Raw genomic sequence first — 21,848 nt, forward strand, 5'->3', positions numbered from 1 at the left:
GATGGCGTAGGATAATTCGAAAATTGGATTACACTTCTTTCTCGTTGCTATCTCGTTGCTCCGATCTGAGCGAACCATTCGATTCGATCGATTGTGGGGCACCGTTTCGGAGTAAGCGTCCTTAGATTGTTAATTCGCGTGGCGCAGCGGATTTCCACAACGCGACGTTTCGTCTATTGCGAGCAAAATTCAATTCCGGACGATCTCAATTAATCCTCGTTGGCGCTTCCATGTCGGTGACCCGGGCTTCGCCCTGCGCAGGTGCTCCTGCCCGGTATTGAAGAATTGTCGATCGAAACTGGGTTATCGATCAGTCGGCTACCTGCAAGTAACAATTGCACCAATATATCTCAACATCTCATTTGCATATCTGTGCTGTTATTGATTAACATGAACACATCGCAGTGCTCCACATAAGAGCTTCTCGAAACCTTATTTTGCGTCCGGTCGCAAAGGATATTCGCGAAACATTGAAGATCGCAATTTATTCATTAATAAATCTCAATTTTTCAACACTTTATAGTATGTTGATATAAATAGAGAACCGGTATAATTTATGATTCACTTATTTATGATTCACTCGCGTCGGTTTGACGAACAGGTGAAATTTTGCTTTCGCAATAAATTGCACTACAGAATTTGCAACCTGTAACAATTATTATTACGACCTTGGATTGCATAACGCCACGCGATCCAGCCGTGACCATACAATCGACTCTCGAACTTTATCCCAAGAAACACATCAGCTCCGGAGCATGGCGGTGGCAATCGGTTGCTAAGAGTACCATTCATTGCACAACTAAATTATCAATAATCCGAAATAATGTATGGTGCTTGTCAGTGAGATAATGATAATTTTGTTATTAATTTCTGCCAAACCAGTATTATTTTTGTAATATTTATCTTATCTGTTGCATATAAGGGAAATGCTGATCGATAACATTGGCATTCCTTATTAGGAAAAATTTATTTATTTTTAGCATAAGAAGCACATTATCTTATTTATCACATGCTGATACTACTGATACTTTGTACATAACTTATCTATTTTAATGAAGTAACTTTTGTATGAAATTCCGTATGCAATTCATTCCGAACAATCATTTTAAGAAGTAAAAAAAAAAAAAAAAGGAATATAATCAATATTTTGTAATAAATAAGTGTTTTATTGAAACAGTGTATTTCGTTGCGTCGTGATACTTGGGATATAAATAGCGACAGGCGACTCATAAACTCTTTATCGCTTAGCCTATTGTTACGAATGATAATTGAGTCTTTGCGCGTGTGTGTCTTAAGAACTGTCTTTTCGTCGATCATGAATAAACAATTTGCGCGATTCGAAAATCAAAGATAAAAAATGTAACGCATCGCATTTCCAGGAGTCATATTGCGCAGTGCATACACGATCGATTGCCTTACAAGCTGGCTCTGCAATTTCGCGCGCGTGTGTCTGTAATTTACAGACATAGTCCGAGATTATTTCTCGCGCAGTACGCATACGTGAACGAAAGCGTATGGCATTGAAGGAAACTGCGTCGACATTTCCTCTTTTATCAGAGGCGCCGTATATTTCGCGCGCTTTCGCGCTGTCACGGGCGAACCTTTATCTGTCCACTTAGTGCATTAATGCTCGCTGCAATACTAGGGTACCCTTCTAACTTGTTGATTAAGGTTAATAATGCTGCAAAATTACTTACTGGGGTGATAAATTCTCTTTCTTACGTTTGTTCGATATTGTCTATTATAAAATTTATAATAGGACATTAATGAACATTCGTGGCTGTGCAAATGATGCTCTCGTAACATGTCTCTCGCGCTTTTCTCGTATTATAAAGCTCGCTCCAATTTTACAAATTTTATAGGTCGCACAAATAGCGATAGAAATTTAAGGCATTTCAAGATTTATTGCGCATTTCTGAGTTGAGTCATTATTATTCTAAACAATTCAAGGAAAAAACTGCACACGAGAGCGATAAGACGCCCATGTATTTGTGTACACTTGACACAGAGAACGTGATGGCTACGTGCTAAATAAAAGGGTATTGACTTCTTTGGCTCCCTCTTGTCTCGTGTACTTGCTTTGTGTTTGCCTTTTGTTCGTTCCTTTATGACATAGAGTGAAGGAGAATGCTTTTTATGCGCAGAGTTACGATGATCCGTTGGATAAATAGCTCGTGTTCAATACAAGAATATCTACGCAACAGTGTCTTCTTCAATTTTTCGTGAAATTACATGATAAATTCGAATTGCGACAAATATTGACGTTAAAACCGTAAATTAATTAGTTGGCGAAGTATAAAACGATGTTTTTGTATACAATTTAACGATTATTTAGAACTTGTTTTCATCAAAATGCTTAATAAGCGCGACATTTGACGAATAGACAACATTTGTCCTTTTCGAATCACTACAGCCTCGAGTCTTTAAAGCGTTGCAAACTATGTTTCCGGCGAAGCGTGAGCTAGCGATCCCTCGTTCTTATCGATTTGTGATTTAATTATTAATAAAAGTACAACCTGAAAAATAAGTTTAAAGAGGAACATGTGATGTGGGATAAGTCATGATATCTCATACATTTTTTCGATGTTTAATTATTTGTCGGATGCATTTGTCCGATTTGTATATACGTGTCTTTTGTAAAATAAAATAAATCTTTCCTTTGCAGTGAACTTAATAAGCTGTTTTTATGAATAATAATGTTGGATGCGCTTGCGGAGAAAGAAGAATTTTCTTTACGCTCGATATTGCGTTCTACATCTATCATTAATCTTTTTTTTCTTACAGTTATTCCAAGAACGTTAATAGAACTGATTTGTAACGCTCGTTTCTGTAAATACGTACAATTAATACGTACAATTAATTTTTCCGTTATACTGATCTTTTATTAATGCTTTATTAAAATTGCCGTAACTTCAACTATCTGTTAACGTTCTTGGTATTATAATAATCGCGCGCGGGCGAAGTGTTCAGGTGTGAAACCTTTTAAATAATAATTTTAAAGGTAAAGGATGTAAAGGTGAAAGAATAACATTATATTATTAATATGAACACTTGCTATAGATTTTATTAATAAATGCAGCCTTAAAAAAATTGATATTTACGTAAAAAAATCAGCAAAAATTTGTTTGCAAAAGTTTATTTTTAAAATTACAATTCTGTTACTGAATAGATTTTGCATCTGAATCACAATGCGTAACAATTCTACATGCTGTGGCAATGGAATTTAATACTAATGTACTATGATTCTATTGTGTTTACAGACGCATGGTTTAACCCTGAAAGACTGAATCCGAAAGGTAAGAAAACATACGACAAAACCTACTTCTTTCATGTTTATCTGTATTTGTAGCACAGCAATGTGACGTCGATCGATTCGAACAAAAATAGCCGCTATTATACATTATAAGTTTATATTTATTCAGTATTGAAATTAACGTCAAACTCGCGTTACAGTCCTCGATTCAAAGTGGTTTAAATAATATCGTCCAGCCTTCAGAGTTTTTCCACGTACAAATGAGCACAATTCTGTTTAACGAATTAAAATAACTTGATTTCTCGTGAAAACAAATTTATTATTAGAAGAAACTGGAGCAGATTTTACAATATACTAATTAAGGAGATAGATAAATTACGCAAATTAGCATGGCAGAGGAAATTCCGTGTACAATTGCGGTGGGAAGCGGCACTCCTGGCAGACAAGGACCCTTATCGCGCGACTTGACTCGCGGATAAAGGGTCGAGTGGGCGTTGTGTGAAGGGACGCGCGGTTTGAGGTGCAATAATTAGTCGGCACGATCGCGATTTCGCATCGGAGGCACTTCTGCCCGTCCGTCGTCCGCCGTTTTCTCGGACGCTACTAAATATAACGTCCAGCCAGCCTCTCGTTGGTCCAGTGCCAGTTTTCCGAAGACCCTCGTCGGGGTTTCCGAGCCGACAGCAGTTTCCTCGGCACGAAGTCGTCGAAGCCGAGACGTTCGCTCATCACTCTCGGTCCTTCCTGTCGGTGTCCTGGAGTGTTTCGCTTCCAGTCGACCGGTCGAATTCGGACGGGGGATTAAAGACTCGTCTTTCCGTGTGAACAAATCGCCGATCGAGCGCGGCCGGATGCTCATAGGGAAAATGGCTATCACGAAGGAGGAACGTGAGTAACGGTGATTTGCGAGAGCGAGGTGATAATTTGGCACATGTGTGTGTCGCACTGGCATTCGCTGAGATTCGCGATTGCGCGCGGATGCAAGATAAGGGGCTATAAACTCCGTAGCAATAAATACGAGAGAAAGTGGAATGTGAGCAATAAATAAAATTCAATATCACCGAAACGTAAAACATCGAAACATGTTAAATTGGAAGAAATAATTGATCAACAGAAAGGGAGACGGGATTAAAATAGTTAAGGCACTTTGTGTCTAAATGTATGCGTATTATGTGTTAGACGGTATCTGACAGCAGATTTATTTTATTCATCACTTGTTTTTTATATCCACTCTCTTTTATGTGTTAGTGTCCGAATTCTAAATTTTGTGTCGGCCGAATGTGTTTTATAACGTTCGAAATCTGTATTTCGTTGCATATTTTTCATCTCATTCCATCAACGTTTCGACGAGACACTTTGACACAAACCCGGTCATCGGTAATTGGCGTAAGAAGACAATTATCTAGTATTACAAGCAAGTTGAGCGATTAATAGACCAGACTAACGTTTACGACCCTGAGAAGAATCCAATAATAGATAGCTCGAATATCGTCGATATTTCGTTGATATTTCTTTAGCATCGCGACTTGAGCATCATAATATATGCGAAAGAGAACACAATCAATCCGACGAGTTTCTTTTTCAATTTTCTTTTACGTATGTAATCGCGCCAAGAAACTATGCGGACAAATTATTTTTTTTCTTGCATTAAAGAATTAAAAAATACAACTCGCGGAAGTGCGATTTATAAAAAAATTTTTTTTCGAGCATTTATATCATGCTGCAACATATCCTTTTTTTAAAATGCAAATGTACTGTTATTCGATCTATTCCGAGTATATTTGCAGCGCGGTAATATCGAGCGATAACAGTTTTACTTTATTATGCACACGTACTAAAGTCTAAACTAAAGTCAGTCCAAAGACTATGTCGTGTGCAACTATGTATCTTTCTTGTAATTTTTTTTGCATTATTCATCATTTGAGTCTCAAGTACAGGCGATAGTATATGTGAATTGGATAGACTCCAGCGAATATGTATTATGTCACCAAGATATCATTCGGTAGTCGACTATGTCCTAATTACATTTATTATTAGATAGGATTATTAATAATTTGGAGAAAGGTAATTTTCTTAAAATATAAGATTATTCCAGTATATTTTCTATTTTTAAATTTTTAATGAAGTGAAAAATAAATTGAGTTCGAAGACATAAATCAAATAATTTGTTACAAATATTATATAAAAAATTAATATATAGAAAAAAAATCAAGAATGAAATGAATAAATCAATTATATACATTTTATTGTATTTGTGTAAGTTTAATTGTTATATATAATAACAGATACGCGTGTAGATTTAATTATACACTTATTCACAGACGTATATAAAGTAACTAAAAGAAAACGACATATTTCATCAATCTGTGCTATCGAACGCGAACGATGATATGCAAAAGAATCAATTTATTTCCCGCAATATAAAGGAAAAATATACATGATGTCTCGTTTCTATCGTCATAATCTATTTGCAGTAAAATAGCAGTTTTAAATATCATTCAATTCAAACTTATAAAATTTTAATGAGTATAATTATTATCGATTTATATGCCGCTATTATCGAAGATGATGCTTTGGAATGATTAGCACTTTTTCTATAATCTGCGTGTGTATTCGATTCCACTTGTAAAACGAGTTAATGGCATGAACGCAGCCGCTAAAATAGAAGCTTAGCCCCGTCTTTTTCTTTCCGCTGGATGACGCACAGCAGACGCACAGTATGGATAAATCCGAGGGAGGAACTTGTACGTACAAATCGATAAAGCGGCGCCATATACGTCGCGTCGTCTGTAATGCATAATTTTGTACCACGAACGAGTACGACGGTCACGAGTACGACCGTTTTCACTTCTTATCGCGGTCGTGGCATATGCATAACTCTGCTCATTTAATCTTCCGGTAATCGGTGTCGGCAATCGGTGTCGGCATTTCTATTTTCTAGTATGAGTAAACAAGGCGATTGCCTCAGGCCCCAGGAAATTGCAAAGAAGACCTTGCAGGAGAGCCGCTCGGGTCCGCTCGGGTCCGCTTCGAAGGTCCGCAATGCGGCAGTGTATCATTCTGTCACTTCCGCGCGTTCAATGCACCGCACTCGAATATTGCAATCGTCGCGTGATACATTAATTCTGATTTATTTTTCTCCTTTGCAATTCTTTGAATGTGATTTAGCTTTTTAATAATTTATTTTTTCTCCCGTAGTTGGCAAAGTTTAATGATTATTGCAACTTTTAGGACGTTAAAAGTAAAAGCAAAAATTTTTACACTTTTTGTTTAAATATGTAGAAAATATAAAAATATATATAAAACGTAAATATTAATAAAATATAAGTGTTACAAAACACATGATTGTGATTTTAAGATTTGCACAGAATCATATATAAAAATATGTAAAATAAACATATAAAAAAGATTAATATTTGCTTAATGCATTGTTGAATGAAGCATTGACAGTAGATGTTAATAAATAAATGAAATAAAAAATATCAATAGCACGCTATTCTACACATTTAATTGTTTTCGTGAAATTGTCATAAAATATTGAACGATGCGTGACGCTCGTATTTATCCTACATATATTTTCATCTTCGATTGTCAGCAATTGGTCGTAATTAATAATAAAGTGCTCATAACTGTTGTTCAATTTAAATAAAATATTTCATTTGATTGTATGCAAATATATGTATAGGCATAGCGTTGAATTCTACACTTTTATTTTGGAGAAGTGTAGGAGTTCAAAAACTGTAGTCACGTCACTGTTCCGCGTTTTATATCTTTCTCTCTTTCCATCTTTCCTCCTCTCTCTCTCTCTGTCTCTTTTTTCTTTCTCTCCGCTCTTCGGCCCCCTCTCTTTCGCCCTCTGTCAATGAGCTTCTCCACTCGCGTAGCCGGGTCCTGGATCGTTGTTGGAACAGTCGCGTGTGTGTTTGCCGTCCCGCAGGTAGTCTCTAACGGGAAAAGTGACGCGTTGTAAGGATGGTACGAAGAAATACTCCGAAAAGGCAGGTTATGGTACTTCCGGAGCGCGGTCCTGGTGAGTCTCGTATCTCTACGCGTCTCTCGAAGAAAAAAAACTGGTTTAGTACGCTGGCGATCGTTGATTCGGGAGCATATGGTTAGGAATTCAACGCGTGGTCTTGTTCCTCTGCGATGCCACCACGATCGCTCGATGGGAACCTTGCTTTGTGCCGCTACATCTTCAGCATTCCACTCGCGAGAAATTGAAAGTTTCAAACGTTGCTTGCGCTTTAAGAATTCAGAATTATTAATTAAAGAATATCGAAACAGAGCGTTGTTTTAAGAAAGCTATGTCGAGTAAGTAAATTTTTGATGAGTTTATTGCTACCTCTCTAAATGTGATATTTGATGTTTTGTGGTATTTATTATTGTGATAATTAGTATTGTGTGTAGTAAAATTTGTGTGATACAGTTGAATAATATATAAATAAAAGTTATTTTTAAATTCGGTTTTTTAACTACATATATGCTTGGAAATTACCTAACCGGTTTTTGATAGTAACTCGTTTAAGTTGAAAATTCATAAAACCGGTTAATTTTTAATTGATATACTTTTCGGTTATAACACGTTTGTTTGCAGCACATGGTTTATATAGTACTACGGCATTTGTGACTGTAATGTTTGATCTCGCAATTGGTGAAATAATATATTCTAATATTAAAGAGATAATATGTAAAAATTATATAAAAAATCGTAAATGTGTAGGAAATTGTATACTAAAGAAAAATTAAAAATAATGAATCGTTAAAAGAATATTTGCCGGGTAGTAAAAGTTATTTATTTATAGAGTAAATATTTTAAAATTTATATTACTATGTTTAAAAAAAATATTTTAATTTAAATTAATAAAATTATTAATATTAATATTAATTATTAAATTTTAATAATTTTTTTTACTATTTAAATTGTATGAATACGTTTTATCAAATATTATCTCTTATTTGGGCGCCAAAGTGCTTGGACGCTTCAGATAGCACGTGATGCAAACATCGCATTATACGTATCGCACATTTTTTAAGGCATATTTGCTTATCGATTATTTTCAAGCGACATATTTTCTTTGGGGACACACGTCGATGCAATTGGAATTATGTATGGGGAAGGTCATACTTTGCGAGAAACGTGTAAATTATATAATAGCGATGTAAAAACGAGTGCGTCGTGATTGGCGCGAAGGTCATTGACACAAGGAAGTGTCCATAAGTATGCGCACGCCTTGCGAAAATTAATCATGAATCGAAAGTTGCGGCAACTATAAAGTAATAAACGTGTTCCTTGTTGCTACGTGGGTCAACCGTGCACAGAAGCAAACGATAAAATAAATGCAGTGCATAGCTGTACTCGCAGTCAGTAATTTGTTAAGCTCCAATTGTTCCGCGTTACCTGAGTGAAGTGTGGCTTAATTACAAGTAGCATTGAACATTATCTGTTGCAAATATTGTTCTATATACTTGTAAACATACAGAGTCGCAGATACACGCAAAGTGAACAATCTGAATTATTTGTCAAATAATCTGGAAATTAAACGTCAAACAATTTTTCAAAGTTTGCCGAATCTGCTTGTAATGTTTGTTTTGAAGAATATTACTGAGCAAATGTTGTCTTTATGGAAAAATATTTATTAGACTTTGAAATTAATTTTTTTAGATTTTATATTAAGCTTAGCTTCGATAGAATCAAAGTTTATTCAAAATTAGCAAAGAAAGATAGCAATACAAATGTCTTACGCAATGTTGGATTGATATCACTAAATCGAGGATAAAAATAATTCAATCGCAACAGGTAAATAATCTATTAATAACTCGGATTGTGAATTCAGCAAGAAAGTCAATTGCTTGTATATTATGTAATACATTGAGTTTGCCAGCAATGTCAAGTTAAAGACTCTATTAAAGACATTGGCACCTACTGTCACCAGACAATTAGACGTCTACTGTGAGACAATAGATACGGATTTGTATTAATTTACATTCTCTCTATCTTTCTAATGATATTATTTATTTCTATTTGCAGTGGCGGCTCTGATATATTGGCGGGATCCCAAAAAATCAGGGATCGTATTCGGCACAATATTAGGCGTGCTCCTGTCATTGGCCTATTTCAGTCTGATTAGCGTACTTGCTTATCTGTCGCTTTTGGTTCTCACCGGAACCGTACTTTTCCGTATCTACAAAACCGTTCTTCAGGCAGTCCAGAAGACTTCAGATGGTCATCCATTTAAGTAAGCATAAGAAACGAAACATTTTAAGAACATTCTGTATACAATCATGTTGAGAGATAATTTCATTGATGGTAAGTTCGAAAAATTAACAATTATAAATTTAACTTTACACAATAATTATCATATGATGTATATTTCGAAAGATTCTATTGGATATAAAAAAATAATGTTTGACAATATATAATTAAAGTTTATGCGTAAAATTTTAAATGTCGAAACAGCCGAGAAGCTAGTTTTATCTCATAATAATCTTAAGTACACTCTTCTTTAATTAAACTGTTATTTAATCGCAGAGATATCCTCGATCTGGACCTGACACTACCAACTGAAAAAGTGCACGAAGTCGCAGATGTCGCGGTCGCACATGCTAACGCTGCGGTTAGCGAATTGCGCAGGCTGTTTCTCGTCGAAGATTTTGTCGATTCTCTCAAGTTTGCCAGCTTACTGTGGTGTCTCACCTACGTCGGTTCTTGGTTTAACGGCATGACTCTCATCATAATCGGTAAGTATTTTTTCCTTGCGAGTGTAGGTGTGGATTCAATTTAACAAATTGGTTTAATTTGTTTTAGGCGTGGTCGCTCTCTTCACGCTGCCTAAGGTTTACGAAACGAACCAAGAGCAGATCGATCAGAATTTGGCCTTGGGCCGGGCAAAGATCAACGAAATTACCGCGAAGTGAGTTGAGCAAATATTTTTGAGAAATTTTACGAGAAGCGTCCAGAAAGTAAAGTAACAAGCTCCTCTTTTCGCTTCTCGTTCATTAAGCGAGAAATAATTTTGTATTGCTACATGAATCTTTGACTATCTGAATATATTTTTCAAAATTTTGTACAAATTCTACATTACTGATATAGAAGAATTTTTTGTTTTTGTGGCAGAGAAACCAATGCTTTCACACTGACTTCAGATTACAAGTCGAGAAACAAAATTGATTCTTATACGTTACGCATGACAATGGAAAACTAAATTGATTGATTCTTATGTTACGCAATGGAATTCAGTGTAAGAGGACTTTTTGTATATCTATAACAAATCAAACTCGAATTTTTTTTCAAACTGAAGGAATTTAATTTTTGTTTCGTGATAGTATAAAATGTGTACCTACAAACGCAGACAGAAATAGCTGCCACACACAAAATATTTATTATCCAACAAAGTCGAACCGAAAGAGATCAACGCGTTACTTTTCAAAATATCTTTTATAACTTCATCACAATATTGTTCATTCGTTTTAGGGTGAAAGCGGCCATCCCTCTTGGCAAGAAGGCTGAACCGATAAAGGAGGAATAAGGAAGAGTCGTGCGTGACGATAATCCAGCGGACAGTCGCGACAGCAGAAATAGAAATGATTAAGTTAGAAACGAACAAGAGAAACGTGAAAAGTGTGAGAAGAGTTTGAGAGCGCGTGCGAGCAGGACAATATACGACTGGGAGAGGTTTCGCATCATACAATATAAATGGAGTTGGGCCCAGTAGTCGCGCTGGTGACGGGATAGTTAACACGTGCGCTAATATCTTTGCGAGTTTTGCCGTTGTATCCTGGAAGAATATAACACAATGCTTTTCCAAAGTACAGCGATCGGCGAAGCCGAACAGTTGTGCGTGCGTGCATCAACATTCTGATCACGAGAGCAATCCTTATCGAGGAAGTAAACACCGCGAGAGTAGGAGAGAATGAGCGGGAGAGAGAGAACGAGAGAAAGGAAAAAAAAAAGAGAGAACGAGCGAGAGAAAGAGAAAGAAAGAAAGATGAGCAACACTTAGCGATTAATTAATCGTTTATTATCGCGGTAAAAAAGTGATGGCATACTTTTAGCCAGCTGCAACAGTGCAATGTGCGCGGGGCTGCTTTCGAGGATTGGATCAGCCCTTCTCCTCTCCCTCCCCCATTTTTCGTCGTATTCTTCGACAAATGTGTTTTATCGTAAACTTCGTGTTTTTACCTACCTGATGATGTCCTTTGTTCTTCTTCGCAAAGAGAGAAAGAATGAAAGTGAGAAAGTGTGAAAGAGAATGAATGCGTGTCTCTGGATGTATGCGAGAGAATGAGCAATAAGGCTGCACGTGATTTATTATCGTAGTCCCGTCTTCGGAGCATCGTATTCAATTAGCTTGGATCATTGTTCGCGTGAACCAGATGTCACTGAAAATAATCATTTTGAACTGTGACGCGACAAAATTATATAGTGAGAAACGGAGGTGATGGAGGATCGTGATACTTTAAACATTTAACGAACGAGCAGGAAAAAAGAAACAGAGAAACGAGCGCGAGAGGTTAAACATATGAACGGTATGTCCCTCGGAGTGATAGATCTTAAAGTAATTGTCCAATTTGCAGCGATCTCTCCACCTTCTCGATGTTTTAAGTTTGTTGTTGCGTTTGGGAGAATCGAATGTGGGTTAAAATAACGCGTTAAATTATGCAGAAACATATATATTGTATCTGTCTCTCAATGACGTTGACGTTTGCATAATATTATTGCTACTGCATCATTAATTGTAATTACACCGTTATATACATACGCATGTGTATATATATATATAGATTGTATAGCACTTGTGTGCACATTTATATATTTATATGTATGGATGCACATGCGTACTTATGTGAAAGGAAAGGATCGTCATCAAATAAAGTGATCCTACGTAACCACAGGTACGGAGAGCACACTGAACGGTGAACGATGAGGATGCAACTTTATATTATATCATAATATCTATCTATAGTTATCGAGAACACGTGTTTTTATCGGGACCGATATGGCAAAATGTTAAGAATGTGAATTGTAATACGCGTATTGCTTCTTGTCGTTTTCATTATTGCATCTGCATCCGCACGATTAATTTATAAATAAATGATATTAAATAAGATAATCCTTTCCTATTCTCTTTTCTCTCTCTCTTTCTCTCTGTCTCATCCTTTATACACAAAATCCTATCTGAAATATTCCTTAAGTTTATGATTTTTGATAATTATTTGTTTATAGATCTTGTGTACTAAATACTATTTTGTTTTACACAAATTTAATATGATAAAGCTGTAAATTTATATAAAATAAATTTTTTTTGAGTCAGTTTCGAATGAAAAATTGCTTTTTTTTTTAGACAAAAATTATGCTGCAGAAAGCCTACATTCTTCAATAATGCAACTTTTGTTCAAAAGTGATAGAATAATTTTCATCGATAATTTTTGTTAAAGAAATGATAGATTTTTATTGCAATTTGATCTGAAAAGAATTATATTAAAAATTACTTTTCTTTTTTTCAGGTTTTGTTGACGAATTAAAAATGACGAGCATTGCTTCTAATTTTTTTAACTATAGAACATTGCATAGTCGAAAATTTGAAACATTTAAATTTTTATTATTTAATACAATATTGTGTTGATATAATGTATATAATCTGTTATCCGATTTTAGGTTAATCTTTTACAGGTGTCAAATTGTCAGACACAGCGTAAAGTTACGAAGACAAGAGTATCTAGATATAACGCATTATATTTAGATATATCCGGAAATATCTAACTTGAAGCACATCTATGTGACCTATAATAGGTAATTGGACTTTCTACAGCTCAGGCCGTTACAAATGCTGCAATGAGATCTCTCTGAAACATTTTTTGACAGTTTGAAACATTTAGCAATAATGTGCGATGTTATTAATGTGTCGTAAATTCTGTTCTCTCTCTTTAACGCTTAATTACATATCTATGTCAAGTATAAAAAAATATACTGCGGGTGCAAAGAACAGACATTTGGCTAGCTCTAACGCTTCAGTTGGAAAGATCGGACGGCTGGAGCAATAATATTCAAAACACTAATCCATTTGCTTATTCTAACAAATGAAACAAGTCGAGAACTGCCTGTTCAAATGAGCGCAATTCATATTTTTGCCGCCGTAAACACATGCTGCCGCTCGCTCGTGCGCATGTGTCACCTTGGGGCAAGGTGATCACTGCGTGCCGAACTGGCAACTCGTATCATTCGCCTCTGGCGGTCCGCGACGTGTTGGTCGAGTGTGTGTCAATTCGTTGCGACTTGTTGTACCGCGAATAATCCGGCCGATTTAGCTTATCGAGTAAGTCATCATGTCACTAACGAACAGCGATCACGAGAAAAGGAAGCAGATCTCCGTGCGCGGCATCGTCGACGTCGAGAATGTCGCGAATTTCAAGAAGACCTTCAACAGGCATCTCCACTACACCCTGGTGAAAGATCGCAACGTCGCCACGAGCCGCGATTACTTCTTCGCCCTAGCCCATAGCGTCAAGGACAATCTCGTGTCGCGATGGATTCGCACTCAGCAGCACTATTACGAGAAAGATCCCAAGGTATTCTTCGTTTTTTTATATTTCGTTAAATCAGAGAGCATAAACTCTTCGGAACCGGTGAGATCGGATTTCGCTGCCACACGATGAATTTTATATATCTATTTATCATTCTCTGTTTACTCTTAATAGTTCGACGATTAGCATATTTTTTTTCTATATTTATGACTGCAAGCTTCATACAGAAATGTTTGATTGTTTCCAATCCTTTCCCAATAAAAAACGAGAAATGCTTGAAAGATGCGCGCATTTCGCAATTTTTATCAATCAAGCATATCGATTACGCGTAAATAACACACAAAAAAACATATCTAACCCAATCTTTTTGCAGCAAAATTTAATTAAAATTCATTTCTTTATTCTTTAGCAGATCAATTCTCTAATTCTTTAATTTTGCACAAATAGATTCGAGAAAAATATGCTAAAAAAGCTCACATAATTGATTCGCTATATTTTGCTCATCTCAGAAACGTTTCGCAATGTGCGAGTTGCGAACAGGAAGTCGTTGAATCGATTATAGTTCTTTGTGACAATGAACCATAACATAGATTGTTAAAAATTACGTTGGCTAATGCGATTATATGATCCATCAATAATAGCGTGATCTTCGTACACAGCATCTTTATCTCGAGAATTTTCATAAAGATTCAGATAAAGGCGTGTAGGATATCTCTTACGCATCTTTTATTTTTTTACTTTACAGGTCCAAAAAAAATATTTTTCAAAAAGCCTGTGTAGTTGATATGATTTGCTCATCTCTGAAACGCGTTTCGCAATATGCGAGCTGCGAGCAGAAAGTTGTTGAATTGATTATAGTTCTTTATAACAATAAACCATAACAAGGACGGCTAAAAATTATATTGGCTAACACGATTATCAGTAACGTTACGTATGATTTTCGTATTCATTTACATGAATATCGAGAATTTTTGTCAAAATTCAGATAATAATGCAGATAAACGTGCGTGATATCTCTTACACAACGAAGTTAATAATGACTTCTGACCAGATATTGCACATATTAAAGTAACGCGTTATGTATTATCGTAAATATTATTACATAAAAATAATATAAAATAATTGTACGAGAAAGAATTTATGCGAGATCAATTGATATCTATTTAACTGTATCTATTCAAGATACATATTTCAAAAAGAATGCAATGAATGCAATGTGCGAACGCAGCACATAACATGGTGAATTTATGATAAGAATTTTTTTTCACTAATAATTATATTGCTATTATAAAGGACATCACAAATTTGCAATTTTAATTTACATTTCAATGATAGATTGCTATTTTCTGATAAATTCGAAGTAGAGTTTTTTTTTTATCAAACATGCCGAGACACTTATAAGCGATTAACGAGAAAATTTTTTGCGAATTATAAATAAGCTTCAGAGGGACATATAAATAACAAAATCATACTCCAACGGTATTCTGGAGCTTAATTACGAAGATATGTAATATTAAAGTCCAGAAAAAAAGTTGCGATAAAAACCTGATTTACTGTACATGTTTATTAAAAGAAATTCAACTTTAAATTGCAGAATCAATTCTTAACTAGTTATGGAATAAATTTTCTAAATTCCTGCGCTTATAATTATTCGAAAAATCTAATTAAGTGTTACCTCTCTTGTCGCGTTGCAGACGCAGTTCACGGCGAATAGGAAAATATTACATTCTATTTCGGGATACATTTCTTACTATACAGAGCGCGATGTCGTTACATCATTTTGACTTTATGCGTGGATTTCAACTATTGCGTAAATATTATCGTATCGTTACGTATTGTTTTTGGAAAACAAACATTTCATATCACTTCGTGGAAAGAACGTTTTTTAATTATTTTTGAATTAATTAAATATAATTAAAATAAGAAATAAAATATAATTGTGTTCTATAATTACCTTATTCGAGGAAAAAAACATTAACTTCTGTTTGTGGAGTGAATAAATCATCCTTCACGCAAACACATTTCTATAAAGCAAGTTCATATTTCAAGAATTAATTATTTAACGATGAGTCATTGCTATATTTGCAGGAAAAATTTTCGGTCACGGTAATTTTAAGATCCATTATAGCAATTCTTCTAAATCATTATAATCATTTTTTTTAAAGTTATGTTCAATTTGTTGTGATAACTATACATACATTTCGAAATTTATAGTATTTTAAAAATAATAACAAAAATAAAAATAATATTACAATTTTCCGATCAAAAGAGTTCGTGCTCAATTTTTTTTTGAATGTGGATATTTTTACAAATATGGGAAATTTTGTTAATATTTTTCGTTGAATTTGTTATTTAAATACATTTCCAAAAATGTGAATTTTCTGAGATGATTTGTTTTGTTTTATGATAAAATTTTACGGAAGAAAACTTTGCTGCGATAGTATTAATGACGAGTCACTCTGCATGAAAATCCCCATGATTGAAATTGCTTCTGTCATTAAATCAATCGGTCCTCATGCAAAAACATATTCGCTATGTCTACGAGTTATAATAGGTGTCAGCTGATCGACCCTGAACGAATTCTGTTTCACTCTAAGCGAAGATCCGACAGTTTATTTTTATTTGCATTGTCATGCAGTATAACGATTTATGCTAATTGATGTCGTAACATTAACGATAATGTAGTGACATTAATTAATTCAGCATCTTGTTTGTATTTAAAAAAAATTTAAAGGATCTAAGTAATTTTTCTACTGCATTTCTTTTTGCACCGATCTCTTGCTTGACTTTAACGATGCTACGATTGATATTTGTACAATGTAATATTGTCGAAGTCAAATAAAAGATTCGTAATGTAAAATTTTTTTTTCAGAGAGTATATTATCTCTCCTTGGAATATTATATGGGCAGATCGCTGCAAAATACAATGATTAATCTAGGAATACAAGGAGCGTGTGACGAAGCTATGTATCAGGTAAGCTATGTATCAGGTAAGCTATGTACATAAATATGTGAATTTTGTTATTATTAGAATCAGAAAAACAAAATGTGTTATTGGTCTTTCATATTGAAAAATATTTGAGATAATTGACATTTTTCTTCGAATTATTGGATCATCTAAAAGGGTTATCAATTTTTTTTAAAGATACACAATGTATCTTCTATTTATCCATCTTTAAATAAAATAACAAATATATATTTTTTTGTAATTTACTTTAATCGACTGATAATATGTTATTGGTCTTTTATACTGAAAAATATTTGAGATAATTGAAATTTTTCTTCGAATTATTGGATCGTCTAAAAGAGTCATTAAATTAAAAAAAAATACAATGTATCTTCTGTTATCCATCTTTTTTGAATATTAAATAAAATAAAAATATATTTTTTTTTGTAATTTGCTTTAATCGACTGATAGAAATTTTCTTGATGATTTATCAAATGAAAGATTATTACATGATCATAATCATCACTTTCTCCACAGATGGGTCTGGATATAGAAGAACTGGAAGAGCTTGAAGAAGACGCTGGACTCGGTAACGGAGGATTAGGTCGTCTAGCTGCCTGCTTTTTAGATAGCATGGCTACGTTGGGTTTGGCCGCTTATGGTTACGGAATACGCTATGAATATGGTATATTTGCACAAAAAATAAAACATGGTGAGCAAGTAGAAGAGCCAGATGACTGGCTTAGATACGGCAATCCCTGGGAAAAAGCTCGACCAGAATTTATGTTACCTGTGAACTTTTACGGTCACGTGATTGACACTCCTGAAGGCAAAAAATGGGTGAATACGCAGGTATTTATTTCAGTATTCTATTTTAAATTGCTTTCTCAAAAATATTGCACTTTGAATGTCATGTTTACGAAGATCTTATAAATATTTTTCGTCTTTAACAAAAATACTATAACATTTTCAGTTTTTTTTTCCTTTTTGTACACTTACATTTTTGAATAATTAAAATAATTTGAAAATAAAATACTCTTATAGATAAAAAATTTTATAAAGAAAAAATTATATTAAAATTTTAATTCAAAGTTTATTTACAAAAATATTACACATGTTGCGATAAATAATAGATTTCTTGATATTTTTGCTAAAAAAATTATTTCCAAATTTAAGAAATTTAGAAAAATTGCGGTAGAAAAAAATCTCTGATAATTTTGAGACACTATAAATAATTATAATGATAATCTGTTTTATATAATATTATTTTTAGGTCGTTTTTGCTATGCCTTACGATAGTCCAATTCCTGGTTACAAAAATAATGTTGTTAATACATTAAGGCTGTGGTCCGCAAAATCACCGATAGAATTTAATTTGAAGTTCTGTAAGTATCGAGTCTACAAGCTCGCGCGATACAGTAATAATTTTTTCACATATATTATTGTCTCGTATCTTTTCAGTCAACGACGGTGACTACATACAAGCTGTGATTGATCGTAATCTGGCAGAGAATATCTCCAGAGTGCTTTACCCCAACGACAACTTCTTCGAGGGCAAGGAGCTCAGATTGAAGCAGGAATATTTCATGGTAGCTGCTACTCTTCAGGACATCATTCGAAGATACAAGTCCAGCAAATTCGGCTCGCGGGAGCATCATAGAACCGACTTCGACGCCTTCCCCGATAAAGTGGCGATTCAACTCAATGACACGCATCCCTCCTTAGCTATTCCCGAGCTGATGAGAATTCTTATTGACGTTGAAGGACTCACTTGGGAGAAGGTATTTATAAACTGAGAAAAATTTTACTCTAAGAGAATTTTATTATTAAAAAAAAAAACGCAAACAGAAATTTAAAGTACACACGTATAACATTCGAAACATGTCGCACTGTTTACACTTTTAGGCTTGGGATATTACAACGCGCACGTGTGCCTACACAAATCACACGGTTCTTCCCGAAGCATTGGAGCGATGGCCTACTAGCATGTTGGAGAGCATTCTTCCGAGACATTTGCAGATCATTTATCATATAAACCACCTGCATCTTGAACAAGTCGCAGCCAAGTGGCCCGAAAACATGGATCGCCTTCGTGAAATGTCCTTGGTAGAAGAAGAAGGCGAAAAGAGAGTCAACATGGCTCATCTGTCGATCGTCGGCAGTCATGCTATAAACGGAGTTGCTCGTATTCATTCAGAAATTCTTAAAGATAGTGTGTACGTTCCGTATTGAGTAGTATTTTCAAAAGCTTGCAAAGCTAAAAAAAAAAATTGGTGACACGTCTAACTCGTCTTTTTTATTTTATTAGCTTCAGGAACTTTTACGAATTGACACCAGAGAAATTTCAAAACAAAACAAACGGCATTACGCCGAGAAGATGGCTGTTACTGTGCAATCCAAATTTGTCAGATATCATCGAAGAAGTAAGTATTCAAATGTGAAGTGACAAGAAATAAAATATATATTTTAATTGTTTTATTTTATTATTTGTAGAAAATCGGTAGCGAATGGTCAGTCCATTTGGACCAGTTGACGCAAGTGAAGCAATGGGCGAAGGATCCGGTGTTCCAACGTAACATCGTTAAAGTCAAGCAGGAAAATAAACTGCGATTGGCCCAATTATTGGAGAAAGAGTATGGCGTTCAGGTCAATCCGGCATCTATCTTTGACATCCAGGTGAGAACATAGGCTACGAACAATATCAGGTATTCCAGAAACGTGGACTACAAATATTCATTACAGATTCTTTAATCAATTTGCATTTTTCAGTGAAAATATGAAAACGCTCATTACTTTTGAGATTAAGAATAAAAAATATTTGATGGCAAAATTGTGTGTTTTATTAACAGGTGAAGCGCATACACGAATACAAACGACAATTGTTGAACTGCTTGCACGTCATCACTCTGTACAATCGAATAAAGAAGAATCCGTCTGCTACTTTCGTTCCGAGAACCGTGATGATAGGTGGCAAAGCCGCGCCAGGTTATCATCTGGCGAAGAAAATCATCAAGCTTATCTGCAGCGTCGCTAACGTCGTCAACAACGATCCGATAGTCGGCGATAAACTCAAGCTGATCTTCCTTGAAAATTACCGGGTGACCTTGGCAGAAAAGATTATACCCGCCGCGGATCTGAGCGAGCAGATTTCGACTGCTGGCACCGAAGCGTCTGGCACTGGCAACATGAAGTTTATGGTCAGTAGTTTTTGGCAGTAGAATGAAGTAAAGACTGCGCGTTTGTTTATAACTATTCTGAGAGCTGATCTCCACGGTAAATTTATTTAGTAAATATAAAATTATGAATGATTTAAAAAAAATCTTATTTAACGTATTCAATTGTGATCATAATTATTTTCACTGCAAAAATTTGAATTATTGGGATAGTAAAGTCTTATATTGCATTTATAGTTGAACGGTGCATTGACGATCGGCACTTTGGATGGAGCCAATGTCGAAATGGCGGAGGAAATGGGCAACGAGAATATCTTTATTTTTGGTATGACGGTAGACGAAGTAGAGGCTTTGCAGAGAAAAGGCTACAACGCTTATGATTACTACAACAAGCTGCCGGAAGCGAAGCAGTGTATTGATCAAATCCAAGGAGGATTCTTCAGTCCGAATAATCCCGATGAATTTCGAGATATCGCTGATGTGTTGCTCAAGTGGGACAGGTTCCTCTCTCTGGCTGATTACGAGAGTTATATAAAAATGCAAGATCGTGTCAGCGAAGTTTATCAGGTACTTATCAACTTTTAAGATGTAATTTTTTATTGCGTAATTTTTAAATTACAATAAAAAGACTGAAAACATTTCAGTTTAACAATTTTATTGTTTTTTTACGGATTATTTTAAAAAGTAATATATTTATAATTGATAAAGTGTATTTTAAAAATAGCTAAAATAGGGATTATTACGAATTATAAATTTATTAAGTTTTTTTTCCAAACTTAAAAAGCTAAGGTAGAAATTTTTTTGCAAAACTATTGAAATCTTTATATCCAACTCTTTCTCTGTAAAATTTCCACGTCGTGTAATACATTTGTTGATTTTCAGGACGAAAACAAGTGGGTGGAAATGGCTATTCACAACATAGCGTCGTCGGGAAAATTCTCGTCAGATCGCACAATTGCGGAATATGCGCGAGAGATCTGGAAGGTTGAACCGTCCTGGCAGAAGCTGCCGGATCCGCATGAGCCTCGTGATATTTAAATACATTTTTTATATAAGGTGTTCCGATACTCGTCCATTTCTTTCCGCGATTAATATTGTTCGGCCATAAATGACGAAACAAGCTTTAGGCAATAATTTTGGTACCGTCCATGACGGCCACAATCGCACAAACCAATAGAGATTATCACGCGTGAAGACACGTGGTTATCTCGCAATATTTTTTTCCAAGCATGAAACCTCTTTAACGATGAATGATTGCGCTTGCCTAAATATTTCGCACATTTCGAGGTATTTCTAGCATTCTTTCGCATCTCTCTGCAACGGCGAATTTAGTTGAAAAGCGCGTCGTATAAGAAAACTTCGTATCTAAATTTAATATCTTAACTTGTAAACTTAATATCTTAATTATAAAATTTCTGAATTGTAATTTATAAATTTTTTTATCGTTTTTGATGAGCCACTAGCAATAATTCTTGATATATGTACGAATTTATGAAAGCTTTTAATGGCTCTTAATGGCGAAAGAATTTAAAGGTTTCACGTGATGCCAATTATACGTGATACTATAAATTTTCCTGCATTATGTCTTTCGTACGATTGTATTTCGAGTATCTATTTTGAACATCGAAAACTAGTCTAGTCTTAATCGTGTTCGATATATTTCCGGCCGTGCGTTATTCATCTTAAAGTAGTTAATACGAATACTTTCTTTTTTAGATGTAACAGATTCTCACTCTTGACAAAATGTTTTATGAAAGAAAGAGATTGTATGGGTCATACATTATCTTATCAACCAGAAAGATATGCTCGTTCTTATTAATAAATTATCGACACTAATTATATGGTGGCATTATGCTAAGTGCTACAAATATTTACATGATATGTAAGTAATATGATTATATATTACAAAGAAAATTGTAATTTGTTGGAAATAAAATATATGGTTAATAATTTC

The 21,848-nt window shown here is 34.7% G+C and overlaps 2 protein-coding genes across 6 annotated transcripts in view; both read left to right on the top strand.

The window, feature by feature from the left end:
* Rtnl1 (Reticulon-like1) overlaps nt 1-12,363 on the top strand; it is a 23,504-nt gene extending 11,141 nt beyond the window's left edge. For 2 of the 5 annotated variants that reach the window (XM_012362431.2, XM_012362434.2), the window contains exons 2-6: nt 3,261-3,296; nt 9,282-9,489; nt 9,783-9,991; nt 10,059-10,164; nt 10,725-12,363. In XM_012362431.2, coding sequence (XP_012217854.1) covers nt 3,261-3,296; nt 9,282-9,489; nt 9,783-9,991; nt 10,059-10,164; nt 10,725-10,779 — 614 coding nt within the window. In that variant the 3' untranslated portion in view covers nt 10,780-12,363. Of the gene's footprint in view, nt 1-3,260; nt 3,297-7,151; nt 7,284-9,281; nt 9,490-9,782; nt 9,992-10,058; nt 10,165-10,367; nt 10,492-10,724 lie in introns of those variants that run through there. The other 3 variants (XM_067357697.1, XM_067357710.1, XM_012362436.2) reach the window with 3 other exon arrangements.
* A 1,090-nt stretch (nt 12,364-13,453) lies between these two features.
* Nucleotides 13,454-21,844, top strand: Glyp (glycogen phosphorylase). The gene is made up of 11 exons (XM_012362438.2): nt 13,454-13,819; nt 16,647-16,748; nt 17,259-17,573; nt 17,995-18,106; nt 18,183-18,502; nt 18,627-18,937; nt 19,030-19,144; nt 19,215-19,397; nt 19,571-19,918; nt 20,132-20,461; nt 20,777-21,844. The coding sequence occupies exons 1-11, from the start codon at nt 13,577-13,579 to the stop codon at nt 20,930-20,932; spliced, it is 2,535 nt and encodes an 844-aa protein (XP_012217861.1). The 5' UTR covers nt 13,454-13,576; the 3' UTR covers nt 20,933-21,844.
* The last annotated feature ends 4 nt before the right edge of the window (nt 21,845-21,848 follow it).

Source organism: Linepithema humile, chromosome 1 (assembly GCF_040581485.1).
Source record: "Linepithema humile isolate Giens D197 chromosome 1, Lhum_UNIL_v1.0, whole genome shotgun sequence".
NCBI classification, from domain to species: Eukaryota; Metazoa; Arthropoda; class Insecta; order Hymenoptera; family Formicidae; genus Linepithema; species Linepithema humile.